Below are 24,290 nucleotides of genomic sequence, written 5' to 3' on the forward strand. Positions count from 1 at the left end.
TTGATTATCCTGTTTGGGATTTCTTGTGCTTCTTAAATCTGAGAATTGTTGCTTTTCATCAGTTCTAAAGCATTTTTGTCTGTAATATTTTTGAGTTTTTTTTTTTTTTTTTTTTTTTTTTGGTGGTACGCAGGCCTCTCACTGTTGTGGCCTCTCCCATTGCAGAGCACAGGCTCTGGATGTGCAGGCTCAGCGGCCATGGCTCACGGGCCCAGCCGCTCCGCAGCATGTGGGATCTTCCTGGACTGGGGCACGAACCCGTGTCCCCTGCATCGGCAGGTGGACTCTCAACCACTGCGCCACCAGGGAAGCCCTATTTTTGAGTTTTGCTTTGATTCCATTTGCTCTGTTCCTTCCTTCTGGAAATTCTATAAAGATATATAGAATATTGGACCTTTTTATGTTATATAATGTGTCTCTTAACCTCCTTTATATTTTCCATCTCTTTATCTCTCTGTGCTTTATCCTGTGTAATTTCATTATACATAATCCAGTTTGCTATTCCTTGTATTAGCTGGGTTTCTTCTGCTATTTAACTCATCTGTTGAGTTTTTAGTTTCAATCATTATGTTTTTAATTGCCATGAATTTTATTTGGTTTCTTTATAAATCTGCCCAGTCCTTTTTCAACAGCTTTTCTCAAGAATTTTTTTGTCTTCATCACCTTAATGTTTTCATGATTACTGACAATTTTATTCATGAAGTTATTGTTTTTCTGTTGTTCACTCTTGTTGGACTTTTTTTCCTTCCTGTGTTTTGTAATTTTTATTGAGAGCTCATTTTGTTGTGGCTTAATCTGTACGAATTCTACAAGGCCAGGTTTGAGGGTGTGTTTCTTTAGAGAGAGGGTATTTATTTCTGCCAAATGCCCCATAGTTACTACCAAGTTGCAAACTCTTTTCATGTTAATGTATCAAATACAATTACAAAGGTAATAAATTCAAGTTAGATCCCACAAATAATAAAATTCAAATTCCAATGCACACAATAAGTGGTCTTTGGTTACAAATTCTTTGGGAAATTTTTTTGATCCCAGGCTAGGTACTTCAGTTTTTCTCTTGTCAATAGCAGTTTTTTATTTTGTTTTTACATCTCTTTTTTATAAACCTGGATTTCTCTGTCTCTCTCCCTTTCTCTGTCTCCTTCTCTTTCTCTCTCTGACTCAGTTATGACCTCCAGCTTTGTATAAGCCTGGTAACTTTTTCTGTCCCTGCATGGCCAGTAAAATCTGAACCTATTTGTTATGAAAAGCAGCAACCACCTCCACTGTTCTCCCATCCCAAGCAACTATGGCATGGATCTCTTATTGTGTGTCTGGGTTTACAAAGACTGGGGCCCTGGATATTTTCCTTACTTTCTTGAAAACTCAATTATTTTTTAAAAACAAATGTTTGTTTTAGAGAGTAGAAAACTGATTATTAGAGGTTATGGGGTAGGGGAAATAGGGAGTTTGGAAAAAGGATATCAACTTTCAGCTATAAGATGAATAAGGTCGGAGAATCTAAAGTAATACATGGAGATAAATAATCTAATACACTTTAGATTAAAAGTAATCTAAAGTCATCTAAATAATGACTATGGTTGATAACACTGTGTTGTATAATTGAAATTTGCTAACAGAGTAGAACTTAAATGTTCTCATAAAAATAAATAAAGATAAGTATGTGAGATGTTGGATATGTTTAATTTAACTAGATGGGGGAATCCTTTTACAATGTATACATAAATCAACTCACTATGATGTACACTTTAAATATCTTATAATTTTATGTCAATATACCTCAATAAAGCTGAAATTTTAAAAAATTTAAAAAGGAAATATTTTTTAAAATGTTTGTTTTAGCATTTACTGATGTTTTGTATCAAGAGGATTTCCAGATTTTCTAGTCTACCATTTTTCTAGAAATAGAAGCCAAAGTGGGTTTATTGATCTTTCCGAGGAATCCTATAACTTTAAAAAGACTCCAGTTCAGAAAATAATTATTGAATGCCTTCTATGTAGTACCAGCTATTATTTAGGAAAATTGTTCACTTTCTAGCAGAATACCACTTTAATTCAGAAAATAAAATAAATCTACCTATCTTCCTCACCATCCTTCTGCAACTATCAGTTTGATCACATTATATCAAAGGCAGCATCAGATAAGTTCTAGAACTCTAAATTCCTACCTTCAGATAAAATTCAAGCACATAAACCCCTGCTACCACAATATACGGATTACATTACCATTAACACACACACACACACTCACACAAAATGGTAAATTGAAGAGTTAGATCAAAATTCACATATTTTTTCAAAATTGTGAATGTTTTTCTTTGTGTTTAGATTTTCTCCTACCTCAGTTTAAGAGATGTGGTAATATGTGGTCAAGTTAATTGCTCCTGGTTGTTGATGACACAAATGAGCTCATTGTGGAATGGTGTAAGTAGACACGACCTGAAGCTATGCCTTTATTCTAGTTCTCAAAGGAGAATAGACTACTATAAAGCCACCTGTAATGGGGAATACCTTCTTCCCTGCTCCACAACATGGGGCCACAAAAAGTAGGTGCATTTGTTTCTCTTTTGTCCAGGCACAAGCCTGAAGGACAAGATAAAAAAATGTTATTTGAAGAGATTCAATATGAGTATTTTCTAATTTAACTAGTAGAAATAAATTGAATATTATTTTTGGATTGAAACAAAGCTCCATTATAACTGAGTTAGGCTTAACATTGCCTTACTGAAGGAGCTCCAGAGATATATTGAGAAAATGCAAGCAAGGTGCTTACTGTAGAGCCTGCATGTAGGCAGCACTCAGTAAATATTAGCTATTATTGTTGGTTCAAAAAATACAACAAAGCAGCACAAAATATGGAGTAAAGGAAAAAAAATTACTGAGCATGAAATAGGGCTAAAATATACATGTACGCAAAGCTTGTTTGATAATTCTTAGTGTATTTGCATGCACATGTACACACACACTCAGGAATTTTCTAATGCGGACTCCTAGGCTCATGCCTCTGTATTGTTCTTGTCATTGCACTATTTTTATACTATTCTCATAAACTAGAACAAGCTTATATTTTTCATTCCAAAGAGACATTGGGTGGTAGGTCTTAGCCAACAACAGAAAATAAACATGTGTTATCCCTGATGACCTTCCTTTTCTTTTGGATGATTGCTTTAATCTTAACAACTGTGATCATTTATGCCATCAACAAATGTTGGAGTAGTAACATTTTCCTTGTTGCCTAAGTCCAGTAAATAGCTGGCTTCACCACCCCTTCTTAATTGCTATTGATTGGAGGACAAATGATATCATGTGCTCAGACTGATCTATGAATAGGTGGTCAGGGCCATTCTGTAGAAACTTTGACAAAGAAAGTAAGAGGAGCTGACAAGGTACAGGGAATCTAGGCTCCATAAGTCAACTCAGAATCTTTACATCTCATCAGAACACCATCCCATTCTTGGCTATACTGCTCTACTCTCATCTTATGCAGCAATGGCAATAAGAAAATGTGCTTCTGTCTTAGTTAACCCCTCTTAGCTACCAAATTTAGTATTCCTGTCTTAGATGTATTTTTAGTTCAAGGCAGTGATTCTTAAGCTTTAGAATGCATTAGAATCATCTGAAGGGATTGTTAAGACAGATTGATGGTTGCCACCCCCAGAGTTTCTGACTTAGTAGGTCTGGGGTGGGGCTTGAGAATTTGCATTTCCAACAAGTTCCTGGATGATGCTGATGCTGCTGTCCCAGGACCACACTAAGAACCACTGATTTAAAGGAATAAATCTCTTACTTATGTGACAGATTAGGTGTTACTTTTTCCTTTGGAAAACCCATAAAGAAGAAAAATAAATAAATCCAAATGATCTGGAAGAGAAAGAACATGTACAATATTAAAATCAGGACAAATCTTGCAGAAAAATGGCAGAAAAAGCCAGCACTTCTGCCAAGACTTCATTGGGTAAAGATGAAGAAAATATGAGCATATGGCAGTGAAGAACAAAGCCAGGATTGGAAGTTAAGCTGCTTTATGTTCAGCAAATTTCTCTCTCCTCAATTATGTGTTGTTCTTCATTTGCAGTTATTTTTTCCTTTATTTGTGAGTGCTCAAATGTGGCGCAACTATAACAAACATTTTAGCACAAAGAATAGTTTTGTTCAGAAGGCAATGAGAAAGTGAATGTTCATATACTTAACCTTTTAGCTGAAAGATAGTATTAATACTATGTTATTGTTATCAACTATATTTCAATTTAAAAAATACTATGTTATCGTTTATCAACCAGCCCTGGCCATTTGGAGCTCACTAAACCTCTGTGCTCTTCAATTTTACATATAGTCAGCAAGGTACACTCAGGTCATCTTTCCTTTTCTCTAGAACTACCCCCTCCAAATTATGAGTTATGAAAAGGCCATTATAGACCACACACTCTAAACTGTCTTTCCTATAGTCAAGGACTCTATGTATAGTTTGTGCTCATGAAAAAAGAAGCAGGCACACATTAATGATGAACCCAGGAGAGTTCACTGACATTGAAGAAGGGGGAAGCCTTGGGGCTCACCTGGAATTACAGGGGGGCATCCAGGCCACTCTTAAGACAGTTGACTCTGTTGAGGGGTGGATGTGAGACCCCTGCCCTCCCAGCTGTCAACCTGGACTGGACATTTAGAATCTGTTTTTAATTAAACCTAGGAATGACCATGAAAAAAAAAATCTATTTGCAATTAAACCTGGGAATGACCACAAAAAACCCAAACCCCCCCCCCCCCAAAAAAAATGAGTGGTGAGATGAAGAAATTTTAGTTCTTTGATGCTTTAAAAATATTTTTAAAGTTTTACATGCAAAAGATCTCTCTCATTTCTTAATGTTTTTGTTTATCCTTTTTAGATTGATTTTTCCACAGTAAAAAATATAATCACAGATAAACACATAGTGTCTACTTTGCAAAGGTGGCGTCTAAATGTGCTGTGCTTGAATTTTCGTGGTTGTGTTCTCCGATTGAAAACTTTGAGATCAGTAAGTATGTTCATTACAACTGTTTGTCTTGCTTTCCTGTATTTTAAAAGGGAAACTTCAATTACCGCCTTAGGCCATAAGAATGCCTATTAAAACTATTTAAAAGTCCTATAATATAGCCAGCTCTTGCTGGAGTGTATGCCCTGGGAGTTGGTCCTTTGGTCATTCTTATTGACTGCTTTTTTTTTTTTTTGTCTAACATTTTTCTATCTATATGTCATTAGTTTATCCACTAATAAAATACAGTATAAGAACTTCTCATTAAAGAAATTCTAACAATAGACAGTAGAAGCAGATCTACCTTCATCTCCCTCAAACCCATTCACTTACCCCATGGTACTCAACATTATCAGTCTTTCTGTTTTTCTAAAATACATTTATGTATTTGTGATTAAAAATACACAATTTTAATTTTTAACATTAAAGGGATCATACTGTCTTATATTTTCTATTATGTCTTGGAAATCTTTTCATGTCAGTACATATAGAACTGCAAAGTTATTTTCCCATACTATGGCTATACTGTAACTTATTTAACTTTCTTCCTATTGATGGACATTGAGGTTATTTCCAGTTTTTTCCAAGCTGTTTTGTGAAGTCTGTATTTAATTGTCTTTAGTTCAGGCTGCTATAATAAAGTTCCATTTTGGCTGGGTGGCTTATAAACCACAAAAACTTATTTCTCATAGCTCTAGAGGCTGGAAGTCCAAGATCAGGGTGCCAACGTGGCTGGGCTCTAGTGAGGGCCTTGTTCTGGGTCGTGGACTTTTGTCTTCTCCCTGTATCCTCACATGGTAGAGAGCAGGAGAGAGCACTCTCTGGAATCCCTTGTGTAAGGGCACTAATCCTATTCATGAGAGTTCTACCTTAATTACATCCCAAAGGCCCCACCTCCTAATACCATCACATTGGGGGTTAGGATTCCAACATGTGAATTTTGGGGGGACATATGGGTTAACACATTGCATTAACCCATATGTCCTTTGAGGTACATTTTAAAGTTTCCATATGTATTTCTGGAAATGAGAGAAAAAATAGATTTCAAAAAGTACACATCCATGTTGACTTCAGATAATGAGAAAGAATGCCATAAACACATATAAATATCAACATGGATGAGTCTAAAGATATTAATGGACAAAAGCAAGTTGCAGAATGATATACATAATCTAATACCATTTGTATACAACTTTTCAATGTGTAAAATCATACCATACACTTTATATTTGGAAATAATTTCAATACTATATATTCAAGGGCACTTGTACATACACACACACACAGTAAAATATAAAAAGCATGCATGGGAATCAAAAGCCTCAAATGCAAGATAGTGGTTACCTCTAAGGTGGAGAGGGTTGAATGAAATGGGGAAGAGGTTCACAAGGGGTTTCAACTGTTATCTGTAATATTTTTTTAATTGAAAAAAGAAAAAACACAAAATGGAATAATTCTAATTGGTTATTGCTGGTGCTGAAGAAAGCAGTAGCTTTATATATGATGTTATTTTACCTGATCACGTATTAAACTATCTTCTTGGTTTTAAGTTTGTTGGTTGAATCTTTTAGGTTTTCTAGGTAGACTGTCATGTCATCTGGAAATACTGACAGTTTTATTTCCATTCATTCCTATTCTTGTATCTTTTACTTCTTTATTCAGTAGCAAGGATATGCAGCCATCTTGTCTTGTTCTTGAGTCCTTTTCTCATATTTTTAATGAGAATGGTGTTAATATTATTATATCTTTTAATTTCTGGGACACACCCTTCATAAAGATATAATGCTGCTCCATCTTTTACAGCAGCCATCTTATGCATGTTCCTCATCCAATCTGGTCATGTCTGCCTTTGGATTTTTAGGAACTATTAATTTCTGATCCACCAAGACCATTCCTTTTTGTTTTCCAAGGATATTATAGATTAAAAATCATTTATTTCTTGTAATTTGGGTAGGAGAGGAAAACTGAAACGTGCTTAGTCTGCCATCTTAAACCAATTTGTTACTTTTTTCTTCTTTTGCTCTCTCTCCTTGTGATTTGGTGACTATCTTTAGTGTTTTGTTTGGATTTTTTTTCTCTTTTTGTGTGTAACTATTATAAATTTTTGGTTTGTGCTTACCATTAGGTGTATATACAGCAATCTTTATACATATTTGATTATTTTAAGTTCCTAATCTCTTAAGTTTGAATGCATTTTAACAACCCTGCATTTTTACTCCCTCCAAGTTTGTTTTTGACATCATAGTTTACATCTTTCGTTTCGTGCATCTCTTAACTACTTATTGTTGATATAGATTATTTTACTACTTTTGTCTTTTAAACTTCCTACTAGCTTTATAAGTGGTTGATGTGCTATCCTTACTGTATATTTGCCTTTACTGATGAGATTTTCTTCCTTTTGTAATTTTCATATTTCTAGTTGTGGCCTTTTCTTTTCCACTTAGTGAAGTCCCTTTAACATTTCTTGTAAACCCAGTTTCTTTCAGCTTTTGCTTGTCTATAAAACTCTTGATCTTTTCTTTGAATCTGAATGATAGCCTTGAGTAGATTATTCTTTTTCCTTTTATCATTTTAAAAATATCTCGCCACTCCCTTCTGGTGTGCAGAGTTTCTGCTGAAAAGGCAGCTGATGGTCTTATAGGAGTTCCCTTGTTACACTGTTGACTGATACATATTACATCTCCCCATCATTCACCAACACTCCACCTCCTGCAGAAAGAAGCCCCAACATCTCACAGAATTTAGACAAGTAGATTCTCATTACTGAATTGCTTCTATTTGCTAGAGCAGGAGACTTGTTCAGATTTCTCAGAAACAGACGTTAATTGATCCAGGGCATAAACTCCAGAGGAGGGGATCGTTAGTAAATGAATAATCTGAACTGTTTAATATCTTTCCCAAATAATCAAGAATTAGGTCAGAGTTGACTCAGGCTTAGGACTCAGGAGAACTCAGCTTGTAGTAAATCTTATTTACTTCAGAAAAATCAAAGAATCTTAGAACTAGTTGAAAAAAAAAAAACTCTTGGGTATTTGGATAAAAACTCAAGTGATATTTAAACATATGTGTTCAAATATGGAGATCTCAGGATTTTATTATTTTTGACTACCATAAAATATACTTTAAAAAAAATCTCTTGAATTTCATCACCTACTGAACAGAAGGAAGTTGCAAAGGCAAGTTATTAATCAATCAAGTATGAAGTTGGCAGAAAGGGTGGATATATGTATATGTATAACTGATTCACTTTGCTGTACAGCAGAAACTAACATAACATTATAAATCAACTATATTCCAATAAAAATTAATTAAAAAAAGAAATTAGCAGAAGAGGAGGTATCTAATTATTAATTCCATCACTGATCAACTATGCTTCCCTGAAAAAATATAAACTCTGATACAAAAAAAGAGCAAATTTTAAGCTTTTAAAAATGTATTTAAATTTTGGCCCTGGGAGATATTAGCAATTCTAAATGACTTACTTTTGGATGGTCTGGATCAATTTCTATCATGATGTGTTCCAGAGCTTTATTTTCAAATAGCTCCCTCCTGAATATAAAAATAAGCCAATAAAATTCCCAGCTAGCCTACAAAAATTAAACCAGAGAGTAACTTGGGCCCTTTCTCTGAATCAGATTTAATGCCCTTATTTCTTTCCAGAACCCTCACATTCCCACTGTGTGCCTCTGTCTTCCACTGAGGTCCCACCTGGCATTCTCCACCATCAAATCTTGGATGTTTTATTTAATATTCCACTCTGAGTGCTCATCAACAAGAAGTGAATTTATTACATCTCTCTGGTAACACTTCAAACTTAACAGCTACCTTCAATACCTCATGTTGAACAATGTGAGAATTTGCATTGAGAACCAGTATTTCTAAGTCTCCACCCCGACCCAAACCATTGATAAAATGCACATAGTGGTTAGAACCTTACAATCCAGTGTCATTTCCTGAACCACCAGCTCCAGCAATTGTTCCAGCTTCCCACTCTCTTGGTTTCCTATACATATTAATAGAATTAACTGACATGACCCAAAGATTATCACCTGCCCTCATAAGTGTTTCAGGAGAAAAAGCACATACTATTCTTTTAGTGTCTGTTTCTGGAAGTTCTGATGTGAGGTAGCCATGACTAAAGGTAACACTTAGAGTGCTCTGTATCCTTGCACAGTAGAAAGGACTTAGGTGGACCTGAATCCAGGCTCTGCCACCTGCCAGCTTTGTGGCTCTATCCAAGTTACCTACATACTAAGCCTTGGTTTCCTCATCTAGAAAAGGCAGATAATATTATGTACCTCAGAGGGATCTTGTGAGAATTAGAAATAGAATACGTGAAGCTCTTAGCACAGTGTCTGGCCTCTAATAGGTGTTTAAGAAATGTTCAAGGGAATTCCCTGGAGGACCAGTGGTTAGGACTTGGTGCTTTCACTGCTGTGGCCTGGGTCCAATCCCTGGTTGGGGAACTAAGATCCTGCAAGCCGCGTGGTGCAGCCAAAAAAAAAAAGAAATGCTTAATACTATTTGTTATTTACCACGTTCTATACTTCAGAAATTTGTACAAGTATCAGATAAGACCAGTTGTTAAACTTTGTATGAATACCTTGATATAAGAAATGGAAATATATTCAACTCAGTGAAAAGAAAATCTGCATAAAAAGGAAAAAGTGGTATTTCTAATGGTATGTACATATTTCTTTGCATTTTATTTTTCTAATAGTATAGTACTATCAAAATACAAACTGATGGGGTCAGTCTCCAGACACTTCCTCTCTTTCTGGTTATTGTTTCTCCAGGTGAGTTAATTTTAACCTGCAACGCAAATCATGGGGCTTCTCTTGGGTACCACCTCTGCCCTCAGTTGCTTCTGATATCACTTCCGTTTTTGTTTGCTTCTTTTTCATCCCAAATCCTGACCCTGAATCCTAATTTCATCCTGTTTTATGTTCCTTGACATATTAGCTTAGCAGGAAGGGCTCTCAGATCCTTCCCACTGACAGGTGGCTTCCTAGTCTGAACTCTGTTAAAAAACCAGTGCTGTTTCCACATTTACTAGTGTTTATACCTGTTCAGAGCTCATGTTCACATCATCTACAACTGCTTCTGAGAGTCCCATCTTCTGAGCCGTCTCTAATATAATTCTCAGATTCTTGGCTTATTGCCTGTGGCAATTCTCCTTCAGGTCTAGCTTGACAGTTTTTTCTAAGGATCAGTGAAAAGTAGTTGAGAATTTGGGTTTACCAGGACCTCATTTTGGAGTGCACAGGAATCAGAAATGGAAATTTATTCAATGCACAAGCTGACTTACTGGAAAAAAAAAAAAAGTTGGGGGGCAGAGGGGAGAGAATTACATTTTATTATTACTAAGCATTTGTATCTCTTCATTTTGATCATCTTTAGGTATGTGCAGGCAGCTCTTGAAAAGCATATAAAAATGAACCAGGTTTTTTTAATTTTCAAAAAGCAGTAAAAACATTTATACAGAACATTATGACCTCCTAACGCCATCATTAGGACCCAACTCCTGCAGGTTACCAGTGTGGAGTCACCATCAAAAGCTGTTCTGCAAACAGGCAGGCAAGCAGCATGAGAGTATTCCCTTGATTACTATACTGTGACAACAATAATAATAATTAAGGGAACCTTCCTTTAGCTGGGTAACCTCGCCTAAACAGGTAAAACAGTTAATCAAAATCTAAACATGCTGTTTTCCAACACCAGTTTAGCAAATACAAAATTAGCTGCAACCAGAACAATTTCTAAGTTATCCCACAATAGTGATTCTTACACTTTGTTTCTTTGCTGTGTGATCCTTATGTATTTTTTCCCATTCATCATCTTCTGTATCCTGGTCAAATGTTTCAGGGTATGCTGGTAATTTGTCTTTGGGGCATTCTTCATAGTAACTCCGAACATATTTTCCCACAAACCACCCTTTGTATTCTTTGGGCATTTTGCACTCCAGGCCATTATAGTGCACGTTGTAGTGATGCATTAACCAGTAGTAGAGGTAGTGGATGTTGTAGTCACATCTCCAAGGGTTATCTCTGAGCCACAAGAGTTTCAAAAAATACAAGTCTTCTAATACTCCATAGTCAAAGTTTTGCAGACTGTTGTTTGATAAATCTAACTCTTCTAAATGTGTGAGTCCTAAAAAAGCAGCTAGAAACAGAAAATATTTATTAAACCAATTGGGTAATTGGGTTAAGTGCACTGTATATTATAAGGACAAATTTAAATTAAAAATAAGAGAGTTAATTCTCTCTATTGAAAATAAAGGAAAAGATTTCCCTCCCCGCCTTTTTCTCAGCGTTCTTACTTTAGAAAACTTGCAAGTACTTTCTCTTCTCTTTGAAATGTGTATAAATCCTTTAGAAGACTTGCAAGTACTTTCTCTTCTCTTTGAAATGTGTATATATCCTTTAGAAGACTAAAGAGGCCTTTTTCAGCTTTATGAGGATCGTCCTTCTTAAGAACCTGGGAGCCATCTCTTTGAAATGGAAACATCAAGGGAGAGAACACCTGTCTCCCAGTTTCTGTGGAGGGGTAGGAGCCTTCTTCAAAGTCACAAAATTACCTCTTCTCATAAAGATAGAAGTTTGTTTTCCTCTTGATAAAGCCAATTAGCTAACACAGATGCCAACTCACTTGCGAGTAAGGTTAGAATGAACAATGTTTGACAAACGGTGCTGTCAAGTCTTCTTACTTAAGAACTAGCTATTATTTATCCTGAAAACACGTATGTATTAGGTTGTATCTGCTTGGCTATACAGAGGGTGAGATTTACTTTCTGTCTCTGCAATCTCTTAGCAGATTGCCTGTGATGTACATCACATTCTAGTTTAATGCTTATTCAATAATAAAAGAATCTTCTTTCTCTTTACCATTGTGGAGAGGATTTCTGTGTTGGGTGAAGACTTCGGTTTTAATTATATTTCCCTAACAGTATACGTGTCTAAATGCAAAATTCTGAAATATGTTTTTACTCAGACAAAGCTTTCCCCTTGATTAAATTGACTAGAATACAATATTTTATTTGAAAAATCAGTTTTAAGTTAGCTTTGTAAAAATGTACTTTGTGCTCATGTGCATTTTTTAATACTCACTGGAAAGATGCCACAAAAAAGGCATGAATTAGGAAAATATCTCAAATGTAAGACATAAGTGCATAAAAAATGAGAAACATGTTTGGGGGTGATTTGACAGCTCTCTGGGATATAACTATGAAAATGCCTAGAAAATAGCCGTTTCCCAGTTTCCTTCCCAGGGGGTAGGAATTATATTCTTGTATTGTCCAAAACCAAAAAAATTTTTATCAACATTTTTAAGACATCTGGTTGTATTCTGGCAAGCTATGGTAGCTATCAGCTTTGAATCCATATGTATTTAATTCTGCTGGAGGGTGGATAATTAAAACAAATAGCAAACACATAACACAAAATAATACAACAGAAAGCTTTTTTTCCCCCTCTGAGAGTAAAGAAATCTAAACCTAAATTATCCCTACTTCAGTTGATGTAAACTGACCAGCTACTCTAGAATTTACAGGTCAATGCTGATTTCAAATATTTTGTTTCTGTTTCAAACATTTTCTCATTGCTCTTTTAAAATACTCTCCTCAGAGCATACAGTGCCCTTATTTTGAATTTGAAAAATATGCTCTCAAACTAATACCATTAACTATTTTCATATCATTTGTTCTCAGACAAAACCCTTAATTCCCCCTAAAAGAAGTCTATTTTGGTGCAAAGCAATGACTTGGGTCATTGGGAGAGGGGAGCAGGTGGCTGGGGAGGAGCAAAAGGTCAGCCCTTGCAATGATAGTTCTGAAGACACTGCATTTTAAAAAATTTGCAAACATTTTGTGAGTTAATGATCTCACAATTTTCTTTTTCTTTCTTTCTTTTTTTTTTTTAGCGGGATGCGGGCCTCTCACTGTTGTGGCCTCTCCCGTTGCGGGGCACAGGCTCCGGACGCGCAGACTCAGCGGCCATGGCTCACGGGCCCAGCTGCTCCGCGGCATGTGGGATCTTCCAGGACCAGTGCACGAACCCGTGTCCCCTGCATTGGCAGGCGGACTCTCAAACACTGCGCTACCAGGGAAGACCTCTTTTCTTTTTTTAAAAAAAATTATTTATTTTTGCCTCCGTTGGGTCTTTGTTGCTGCATGCGGGCGAGCGGGGGGCGGGGGGAGGGGGAGCGGGGGAGGGAGGATTAGACACTTGCCCAGGGACCCGAGACAGGCATGCTTGTCTTGCAGTTCTTTGGTTCTCATTCAGCAAAAGAGGATCTCCACCTCCAGATTCTTCACCCTGTGGCCTGGCTTTGTGGAGACCGGCTACCAGTGACTGACCTGCACACTAATACAATGATCGCTTCGTTTGGGAGAAGAGTATCTCTATAGTATTCTTATTCAATGTAAAATGAAAATTGCTTTTGATCTCAAAATTTGAAGATACTCCCAAGTTTACACTATCTGTACAGGCTAAGGTATGAGTGTAGCATATTGCTGCTCCTTTCAAAGTTTTTAAAAATTATGATTTCTTAATATTTACAAATGTTATTAATACTAAAATATGCCTTGGTAGCTCTAGAATATTCAGTTTTTACTTCTACAATGTTAAAATCCTAATGTTCTGTTAATGGTATTAAATTACCTTTAAGAAAACAAGAAACAATTGTACTCAAAATGTTTATGACATTAACATTGCACTATTAATAGTAGTAATACACATTTTTAAAGACAGAGCTTTTCAAATTATGAACGCACTGCGAAGGCACAAATATTATGTACGTTACAAATCTGATCAACATTGCAGTAATTCTCAGTTCTTTCTAGAATTCAGTGAGTTAACTTACCATGCTCATTTTTGTCAGAGGCTTTGCTTAGCAAATGGAGAAGAGATTTGAAGGATGGAAAAGAGAATTGATCTTGATTTAGGATTAGATAAAATCCCTCTGGCTCTAGTTTGAGCACATTTTATCTTCATTTATGAGCACACTAGATCTTTTTTTTTTTTTTTTTTTATTGCGGTACGCGGGCCTCTCACTGTTGTGGCCTCTCCCGCTGCGGAGCACAGGTTCCGGACGCACAGGCTCAGCGGCCATGGCTCACGGGCCCAGCCGCTCCGCAGCATGTGGGATCTTCCCGGACCGGGGCACAACCCACGTCCCCTGCATCGGCAGGTGGACTCTCAACCACTGCGCCACCAGGGAAGCCCTAGATCTTAATTTTATGAGCTTAATTTATTCTGCTTAGCAGATTGTTTCAAATTTACTTTAAACAAGTTAAAGTCTTACTTTAAATAAGTTTGGACTTAATGAAAAGCAAAGAAAATGCCAGATCTGAATTTCCTTTTAAAAATCACGACATGTTTAGCATATTACTGACCACTAGCCACATACCCTATATATATATATTTTTGGCTGCTTTGGGTCTTCATTGCTGCGTGCGGGTTTTCTTTAGTTGTGGTTAGCTGGGGCTACTCTTTGCTGCGGTACGCGAGCTTCTCATTGTGGTGCCTTCTCTTGTGGCGGAGCATGGGCTTTAGGTGCGCAGGCTTCAGTAGTTGTGGTGCGTGGGCTCTAGAGCGCAGGCTCAGTAGCTGTGGTTCAGGGGCTTAGCTGCTCCGTGGCACGTGGGATCTTCCTGGACCAGGGCTCGAACCCGTGTCCCCTGCATTGTCAGGTGGATTCTTAACCACTGTGCCCCAGGGAAGCCCTAGCCATATACTCTTATTTTTAAAATATATTCTACAAAACACTTCTTTTATTTGGACCAACTGAATAATTGTTGCTTATTACATACTTCATAAAGCAACAGTTTGGCAAATATTTCTGAGGGCCAAGCAAGTTCTACTATAAGCATCATGCTTCATTTAAATTCAAACTTCTTACTAGTTTTTTAAAAACTAAATTGTATTTACTATAAATGTTGCCATAATAAAAAAACAGAGAACACCTGTCACCTGTTTAAAGGGCTATTCTGTGGAACTTACCGGGATCTATGAATTGAATGCCGTTGCTGCTGAGGTTTAATTTCTTTAGCTCATGAGCATCTTCAAACTCCTTGGGTCGAAGCTGGTTGATTTTGTTGTGTGACAAGTCAAGTTTAACAATGTCTGGAGGGATGTTGTTTGGAACTTTCTTCAACTCTGGAAAAAATAAAAATGTTCAGGTTATCAAGCTCTCCTCTTGCCCCCATTTGCTCTATCACTCTTATCCCTGTGTGACTGAAGAGTCAGCTCTTGAAGGGAAAAAGGATATCCCATCTAAAGCCGAAGAACATTACTATATGAACAAGCCTTAGAATATGCTAAATTCCACCAAAGCCCAGCGAACCAAGTGCATCACACTTAGAGGAGCAGATATCACTCCTTGCTGAACTGTTCTGAGAAACTTCCTAGAGGCAGCAAGAAATCAAGAGCAGGACAGCAGGCAGTGCAGCTCAGCTGGCTGGGCATCAGGCAGTGGGTGGGGCTCAAGCCTGGCCGCCTGTTAGAATCACCTGGGACGCTCTTAAAAACAGAAAGCTGAAACAAAATGAAACACACAAATCAAACCACTCTTCCTGCCTCCCCTCCCATTCCCTTCCCACTCCTCTAAGAGCTTTCAGTATTCATTATTGCCTCTTTGTTGCATCTTCCTTTTATCCCTCTCCTCAGACTCCTTCTGTTAACAAATAAGCACAGATCTTGCCATCCTAAAAAAGAAACAAAAAGCCCTCCACCCTGATGACCCTCAGGCTGTTACCTCATTTCTCCTTTCCTTGGATGCTAAAATTGGAGAAAGAATAGTCCTCATTTGCTCCCCCTGCTTCCTCATCACCCACTTATTCCCTGAATCCTTGTGACTTAATTTATACTCCACCACTCCTCCCTGACTCTTCCCAAGGTACTGAATTGGACTCCTCAGGAGAAACAGTAATAATAGTGCTGCTATTACTGCTACTACTACTACTACTACTACTACTACTACTACTACTACTACTGAGTCAACAATGACTACTACTACAAAAAAGCCTCTGGAAGAGGAGCCCAGTTATTTTTCATAGGTTAATAGGAAATCAAGGTTCACCTAATTTATCTCTTACTATTTATATTTGTCTTTAAATCATGCTTTAAAATACTATAAAGTGTGTTTATTTTATAGTTTAGCATAATACTTGCCCTTTCTTTTAATCTTTAGCAAAATATTCTGAAAAGGTTTTATTCAATTTTAGGTAGGGCAAGTGAAGCCTGTGAAGAGAAACGAACCTGTTCAGACAAAAGAAAATTAGAAGCAACAAATAAAATGTCCAGATTAGTTCACACCTGAGAAACAGCATGACCCGAAGACTTTCTGAATAAGTAGAAATTCCTTGAACTAGGTACAGTAAGTTTATGAAAGGTGGTATCCATTTATCCATAATTCCCTTTTTGCTATAGAATAATTGACTTACTGATAATGTTTTCCAAATATTTTTTAAAAACCCCTTCTGGTATATATGATTTCTTAACTCATAGTATGTTTACTTTCATAAAGACTCAGTCTTATATCCCCCCTTCTTTTAACAGCTCAGAATCCACGGTTAATGGGATGGTATTGGTAGTTCCTTCTTTGGTATCCTTATTACTGTTAAATTTGCTTTTTCTTCTTGATGGGATCTTCGTATCTTAGTACCTATGTACAAGAACTTTTTCTAGGTGCCCTAACAAGTATTATGTGACAAGAACCCTATGAGCTAAGTACATTATCCCCATTTTACAGATGAAGAAACTGAGGCACAACTTGCCCATAGTCACACTCTAGGATTTTTTTTTTTTTTATAACACCCAGGCTCAGCGGGTATAAAGGGAAGCAGCTGACAATTTTGCTCCTGTACCTCTGCCTTGAGTGTTTGGGGTTGTTTTTTGTTTTTTAACATCTTTATTGGAGTATAATTGCTTTACAGTGCTGTGTTAGTTTCTGCTTTATAACAAAGTGAATCAGTTATACATATACATATGTTCTCATATCTCTTCCCTCTTGCATCTCCCTCCCTCCCACCCTCCCTATCCTACCCCTCTAGGTGGTCACAAAGCACTGAGCTGATCTCCCTGTGCTATGCAGCTGCTTCCCACTAGCTATCTATTTTACGTTTGGTACACACTCTAGGAGTTAAACACAGACATGCTAGCCCCCAAAACTATGCTTCTAACCACTATGCTCTGCTGCCTATTCATGGTACCTTTCTGCTTCACTTACGCTGTTCCATCTGCTTAGAATCCTCAAGCTTGTCATGTAGGGTTAAGTGGGGATTGGGGAGCAACTGGGGTGGGGGTCAATATATTGGAATGGCCATAAGACCTTTCTGGCTCTGTATTTAAAATGACATCTCCCTGCTTTCAAGTAGGCAAAAACAGCAATGATAATACCATTTCCTGCTTTTTCTCAATGGCAGTTATCAGCATCAGGCGCAGGGTACATCTTACTGATTTTTTTCATTTTTGCACCCTCCTTGCCATGGAAGCTTCCTGAGGGAAGTTTAGAACAGTGCCTAATATATCATAAATAAATAAGTGGTATGTGGCAGCCAGCTTCTAAAATGTCATCCAACAATCTCCTCTACTGATATTCATGCCCTTGTATAAACTCTTCCCCTTAAGTATGGGCTGAGCCTAGTGACTTGCTTCTAATAATAGAATGCAGCAAATATGATAGGAGCTCACTTCCATAATTAGGTTATAAGAAATTGTGACTTTTGTCTGGCTAGCAGACTCTCTTTTGCTGGCTTTGATGAAGCAAGTTGCCATTTCGGAGAGGCTCACATAGCAAGTAATTAAGGTTGGCCTCTGGCCAACAACCAGCAAGGAACTCTGGCCCTCAGTCCAACAGTCCTTGAGGAACTGAATCCTGCCAGCAGTCATATGAGCTTGGAAGAGGATATTTTTCCAGTTGAGCCTTCAGGTGAAACCACATCTTATTGCAGCCTTGTGAGAGATCCTGAAGTAGAGGACTCAGCTAACCCATATCTGGTTTCCTGACCTACAGAAACTGTGAGATAATAAAGTGTGTTGTTTTAAGCCACAGAGTTTTGGGGTAGTTTCTTAGGCAGCAACAAAGTTATCTAACTAACATATGGGAAATAATGAGCTCATTAAATGTGTTGAGTTTAATGACTCAGGAATATTGAGCCCTCTTGTAATAAAAATGCTTTGAAAATTTGGATTGATTTTATTTCCATCCTCCGATAAGACGTTGTTTTCTTTGACCTAGAGTTGTGTCTGCCAACATATAGAAAGGTGAAAGATTTTAAGACTTGAACTTATCATAATGTTGCAACGCTGAGGTAATCCTCCCTTTAGGACCAGCAAGACCCTGACTGGAGAGCTATATTCTCTCTTGGGCACTACATGTAAACAAAGAGATGGATATCCCAGGAAAAAGTGAAAACCACAGAGACACTTGAGGACAGGCAGAAGAAATAATTTCTTGACATTTAGCATTTGGAATAATTATTGAGAATGGCTGTGGCATTTTCTTAGAAGATTTTTAAAAGAGGAATAGAGCTTTATTTCAAAATACCCAGGATCCCACCTCTCCTCTCTTCCTTCACTGCTACCACATTGGTCCAAGCCACCATCACCTCTTGTCTGGATTATCCCAATATTGTCCTAAGCCCAGGTGATCATGTTAAAACATGTGAGATCCTGTCATTTTACCAGATGGCTTGCCATCCTTCAGATGGCAGAACCCTTTCATTGCTTCCCATCTCACTATGAATAAAAGCCCAAGTCCTCACCAAGGCCCTACAAAGCCATTAAGGGCTGTAGGTCTTCCTTGCCACCAGAGTTAGTATCTCCTAGGTCCTGGAAAACAGCCTATTTATCAGTACTTGCTTGCTGAACCCACATCTGCTGGGCTGGACATGAGGGTGAATGACAAGCAACCACTGTAGGACATGAGGGTGAGTCCCAAGCAACCATTGTAGGACAAGCTAAAGTGGGTTAACCACAAATAAATAGGTAGAAAAAAATGTTTATGAGAACACCCTGAAACCCAGCTTAAGCAATGTGGCAGACCTGTGGAAGAGGAATATGAACTGCAGAACCAACTTTGGCATTGTTACCAGCAGACCTGAGTAAAAATAGGATCCACAAGTAATACCACGAAATGCAAACCAAAGCCTTTACCAGTAGGCTTAGAAAAACATGGAAAAATCTTATTTGTTGTATTGATGAGTAAAAACAGTTCTTTAGTTTTTAACCTTAAACTTGAATGAGAAATGCAAATGTTGATGTGAAGTATGTTTGTCTTTGATAAAGATTACACAAATACAAATTTCCCCAGACCAGAAGTCAAATTTGGTCAATGTCCCCATTTCTAGACCAGGCACCACACGGTTATTTGCTGCTGAGATTTTTGGTAAACCTTCAACGAATATCATATTTACTTGATTATCACCCCTGGCAAGCATTGCCTGTCCCCCAACCAAACCTTGCTGATTTTGAGGAGGAAATTGGGAAATTTTTTCCATGTAATTTCTCATTTAGTAGGCTACCCTGATTGTCAGCAATGTCAGAACTACTCTTAAGGCTTGGTAGTGGTAGGTAAAGAGATATAAATGGCCCTGTGTATTGCAAATAAAAGGTTCTTAATTATTGTTCAAACTAATGGTGAAAAAATTATCTTCAGAGGCAGCTGGGAGCAATTTATGGTCATAATTCTCCACAGCCCTAATCTTAGAAGTAAAATAAATCCTTAAAATGGTAAATTATTCTGGTAAATGTGAAGCTAAAAAGCAGTTTTAAAACTCTCTCATGTATTTTTGGCAAATCCATCCATCTCAATATGGCATAAACATGGCTTTCAACTAATCTCACATTTATTCCCTTTGAAAGACTAAGTTTTGTTGGCAAAGTGCCTGTCACCCAGTGAGTAAAGCTATTGTTTCTTTTTCTTGCTGTCAGATGTTTCAGGCAAAAATAGTGATCTTTGAGGTCTATGTGGTCAAAATGGCATGTATTAGGTACCCTACACACGCCATCTGACTCATCGTCTGTCAGCTGGGAAACGCACAACTAATTCCCGAGTTAAGGGAATCTGTATTCGGGTTCCTTGAGTGTGATCATGTACATGATGAATTGTACAGAGCCTAAGAGGAGGGTTCAATACTGGAAGGAAGCACCCAGAAGGCTTTTATATATTCTTCTTGGTTAATAGGCATACCCAGAATCTTGAAGGAAGAGAGGACAGTGCATGGTGGCCAATGGCTTGGGAACTGCTTAGGGATTGCCTATGTGATCTTCAAACGGCAACCTAACTTCTCTACTCCTCAACTTCTTCCTTCCTAAAATGAGGATAATACTAGTATTTCTTTTAAGGTTGAGAAGAGTAAATGACAATGCATGAAACTGCTATGTCTTAGGCACACAGAGCATTTAGATGGCAGCTCTCATTAATATCACTGCTAGTTCCACTCTTGATGGCATGTTTTAGGCTTCTTTAGATCCTACATAGTGTCCAACATGTGAGCACAATCAAAAGTATTACTACCCTCTGGCAGGCAGTTAGAGATGAACACTGCTGAACATTTATTCTCAGTATTTGACATTTATTATCTAGTTATAGAATGGGGTAAGGAAAACTACAATGGATAAAATTCAGTGTCATACTTGAGTTCCAGCCATGATTTTTAACTTCTATATATTTTTATGTTTAAAAGTTGCTTAAATTACTGCTCTGTAAGAGCAAAGAAAGCAGCTCAATTATTATCATCAATCTAAAGAACATGGCCCTGTGCCAGGCAGTACCAAAGGGAATTTAATAGAGAAGACCTTTGACTTTAAACTTATGGGAATCAACAATATATCAAAAAATGAAAAGTAAATTATCAGCTGAATCAATAGACTGATATCAACCATAGTGAGAGTGATTTATATTGATGATATTAAAAGACACAACTACCCTTCATTTTATAATCTAAAAAGTATAGGCTCTGATTTACGTCGTCACTAACAAGTGGAGGACCTTGAGTTGTCCTTTAGTGTTAGTATATATGTACTAACTGTGCATGTCATATAAACTTTATTTATACTGTTTTCCAGTAAATCATGTGTTTTTAAAGCATGAAGAATGAATTTATGGGGCATGTCTGGAAGGTTGTGTTTAGACAACAACAGTAACTTGAGGAAGGAGAGCAATAAAAAATATATTTGTATTTTTATAAGTTGATTTTTGCCAAGAAAAAAGAGAAAAATATCATGGAAAAAAAGACAAAGGCAGAAATAGGCTCACTGGAGAGGGGATGGCCAGAGTAGAAAAGCAGTAAAAAAGAAAGTTATTTCCTACTATGTTATCTTTTCTTAAATTACAGTGTGGTATAGCTGTAGAAATCTTCAATTTTGTGTTAATAGCATTTTTCTCAGATAATTAATGAGCTTAACTCTACTATTTTCTCTTTGTCACCTGATGCAGCAAGTGCAAATTAACTTTAGCTTGAGGATAGAACCTTAGCGATATCAAGTAAGTTTTCTAACTCAAGTCTAGGAATAGTAGCTTTGTATTAGTTTTTAAAATATATAATTCAAGTTTTTAAGCATCACAAAGGAAATCCTAGTAAAACATGCTCTTTGTCATGAAGCACCAAGTACTCACCGTTAACCGTGTTAGGGAAATTCCACCCAATCTGGCTACAGAGAAACTTCACATACTGACTTCTCTGCAATTCTTTAACGCTTTCTTTGTTCCAGCTGCTTGTTTGAACATGGTTAGATTAATTATGGATGCCAGCAGGCTCAGGTGGACCAAGTTTCAAATCTTAGTTTTGCTGCTTACCTAATGAGACCTTGAGCAACTGACTGAACCTCCCTTAGCCTCATTTTCCTCAACTGTAGATGGGGATACTATCATTACTACCTTGTTAGCAGCTGTAGACAGCATGTGTGTGGAATACCTGGAGCATAGTAGGTTCTCAATTAATGAGCACTTTCTCTCAAACTCAGAGGATCCCATAACGGCATCTCCCAGGTTATGATACTGTAATTGCTCTACTCTAGCATCAACGATATATAATTCACAGTGTCACAGTAAGCAAACCTTTTGGTGTCATGTAGTCGTGGTGTGATCTAACCAGGTGTCACCTTCCACAGTCAGAGAGAGGTAGCAAGTCTTGAGCAAGACTTCGCTGATAAATGAACAAATTTATTCCTGCTTCTTCAAATCCACAGATTCCTGCCTATGGTTTCCTTGAGAGGAGCCAGTCTCCATGTTCCTCTTAACCTTTCCTTTCTGTTCTTAAAACAAACCCTCCTAAAATAACTGGAAGGAATGATACCATGCTCTTTATGACCCTAATTCAATGACATCTGGCTTTAATTTAATATTACATATAAGTTATTAACCCATGACAGAAATGAAACACTCAAATGCCTTGTTGTCCTAGGATAGATTAGCGGTGCCCAGACCACACTTTGAGAATGTCTTCACTAACATGTCAAGAGCCTTACTGAAATCTCCCATCTGTTTTCTTATTTCATGTATTTGTCCTGTATGCACAAATCCTGCACACTACTAGCCCAAGATTGTGTGCGATGTAAAAGCAAGTAATGATTTGCAGAAAGTAAGTAATATTCTAGAAAGCTATTCTTAGTCTCATAGTTCTTGGATTAATACTTTCAACTTAGTTTTTTTTCAATATTCTTAGGTTTTATTTTGGATAATTTGGGAACAATTAAGATACAGGATGTTAGCAAGCGTTTTTGAAAACCTTGAGACTAAATTATAAGAACTACAGACATGCCATCACTACAGCCCACTTGGCTTCCTTCTCCTGGTGTTCTCACCTGTCCTGCTCTGCACATGGTTTTCCTTGAGGTTATTATCTCCCCACAGATGCATACCATGTTTTGGATTTAATTGGTGTAAATCAGGTTATACGGAAAAAACTAGCACTTGATTTCATACCCACTGGTTTACCTACATCAGTTAAATTACATTGGATTTAAAATTAAAGAAATTTCTTACAGCCACAGCTTGCGATGAGCAAATAAGAGTAGGACCCAAATGGCTGCCCCTCCTGAGCATACCTCCTACCCTCCTCTAATGTTCCCCAAATCACTAACCATCTTGAGCTCGGAGTAAATTCCATTGTCACTGGGGAAAGATTTCTGGTGGAAATGCTCCCAAAATTCTAAGTCATGGTGGGATGCAGAGATTCCTAAGATTCAGAAAGCATTTTTAATCATCCATGAAAACGAAAAAGTAAGAAACTTACAAACCTTTTCTTTTGCAGTCCAGTGTTCGTATGGGAAACACATAGTTGTGGCAAAGAGAAGAGTCCACCTCAGGCTTGATGACTGGGGGTTTCCCTGACACTTGGGGTTTTGGATCCAAATGTTCCTTTTCTTCTTCATTACACAACTGTTCAGATTTTATCTGCCTCAGTTTTTTATTTTTTAGTCCTTGTGGGCTTTCACACTTGGCGTAGTTCCCCAAATTCCGGTTCCTTGGAATCTGCAACATTGAAATAAGCGTTTCCATCTCACAAGTACAATGCCAGGGATTGTCATAGAGACGCAGGTAGCTCAGGAAAGGTGTGTAAATGAACACTTCCTCTGTCAAGACTTTGATCTGGTTGTGCTGCAGTAAGAGAGTGGTAAGTTTATTTAAACCAAAGAAAGTCTCACTCTCAATTTTGGAGATCTCATTCTGTTGTAAATCCAAGCTTTTCAGCTTTTTAAACTTGGAAAACATGTTGTTCTTCAGTACGCGGATTTTGTTTCTTGCTAATAGCATGTGCAGCAAATCCTGAGGCCAGCCGGGCAGCACATAAACTAGTTTTCTCTCTTGACAATCTAAGTATTTCTCGTGAAGATATGTGTACACTTCGCAGGGGAGGCCTGGAGCGTAGCGTTTGACCAGGCTGGAGCCCTTCCGGCTCCCACCAGCCCGGCTGTGATTCACTCGGTTTCTCGCACCCCCAGGGCTTCCTTTGCGCTCAGCGGCTTTACAAAAGAAGAGCAGGATTAAGATGGTTACCACGCGCATCCTGACATCCAGCTGGCCCCAATTACTTGGTGTGACAGATGCAACAATGAAAGTATTCCTTTGAAATCCACGTTTGGGTAATCTTAACTAATGCAGTTCAGGAACAATGAGGCCCAGCTGAGGCACGGTGGAGTCCCTAGATTGCAGGAGGAAAAAATATTTAGAGACCATTGTGAGCAACGCAATTGACAAATAATAGCAAGTTTTCAAGTTACTTTTATTTTTAAGCAAAGGCATTCCGTTAATAAAGGCACATGCAGAAGAGTGGTGTAG

General features: G+C 37.6%; 2 protein-coding genes across 2 annotated transcripts in view; one reads left to right on the top strand and one right to left on the bottom strand.

The window, feature by feature from the left end:
* FBXL13 (F-box and leucine rich repeat protein 13) overlaps window positions 1-24,290 on the top strand; it is a 165,190-nt gene that overhangs the window by 44,428 nt on the left and 96,472 nt on the right. The window contains exons 6-7 of the mRNA XM_029234023.1: window positions 2,329-2,424; window positions 4,884-5,016. Coding sequence (XP_029089856.1) covers window positions 2,329-2,424; window positions 4,884-5,016 — 229 coding nt within the window. The remainder of the gene's footprint in view (window positions 1-2,328; window positions 2,425-4,883; window positions 5,017-24,290) is intronic.
* Window positions 10,245-24,153, bottom strand: LRRC17 (leucine rich repeat containing 17). Its single transcript, XM_029233425.1, has 3 exons — window positions 23,249-24,153; window positions 15,008-15,163; window positions 10,245-11,171 (listed from the first exon to the last, which is right to left on the bottom strand). The coding sequence occupies exons 1-3, from the start codon at window positions 24,015-24,017 to the stop codon at window positions 10,774-10,776; spliced, it is 1,323 nt and encodes a 440-aa protein (XP_029089258.1). The 5' UTR covers window positions 24,018-24,153; the 3' UTR covers window positions 10,245-10,773.

The sequence above is a fragment of the Monodon monoceros genome, unplaced genomic scaffold (assembly GCF_005190385.1).
Source record: "Monodon monoceros isolate NGI ecotype Baffin Bay Population unplaced genomic scaffold, NGI_Narwhal_1 Super_Scaffold_2, whole genome shotgun sequence".
Classification (NCBI taxonomy): domain Eukaryota; kingdom Metazoa; phylum Chordata; class Mammalia; order Artiodactyla; family Monodontidae; genus Monodon; species Monodon monoceros.

Excerpts from the sequence above, each read along its gene's own strand:
- LRRC17 (XM_029233425.1), bottom strand. The coding sequence starts at position 24,017 with ATGCGCGTGGTAACCATCTTAATCCTGCTCTTCTTTTGTAAAGCCGCT. Across the intron at positions 15,164-23,248 it reads ACTGGACTGCAAAAGAAAAG|AGTTGAAGAAAGTTCCAAAC; the intron begins GTTTGTAAGTTT and ends TATTTTTTCCAG. Across the intron at positions 11,172-15,007 it reads CATTCAATTCATAGATCCCG|CTGCTTTTTTAGGACTCACA; the intron begins GTAAGTTCCACA and ends TTCTGTTTCTAG.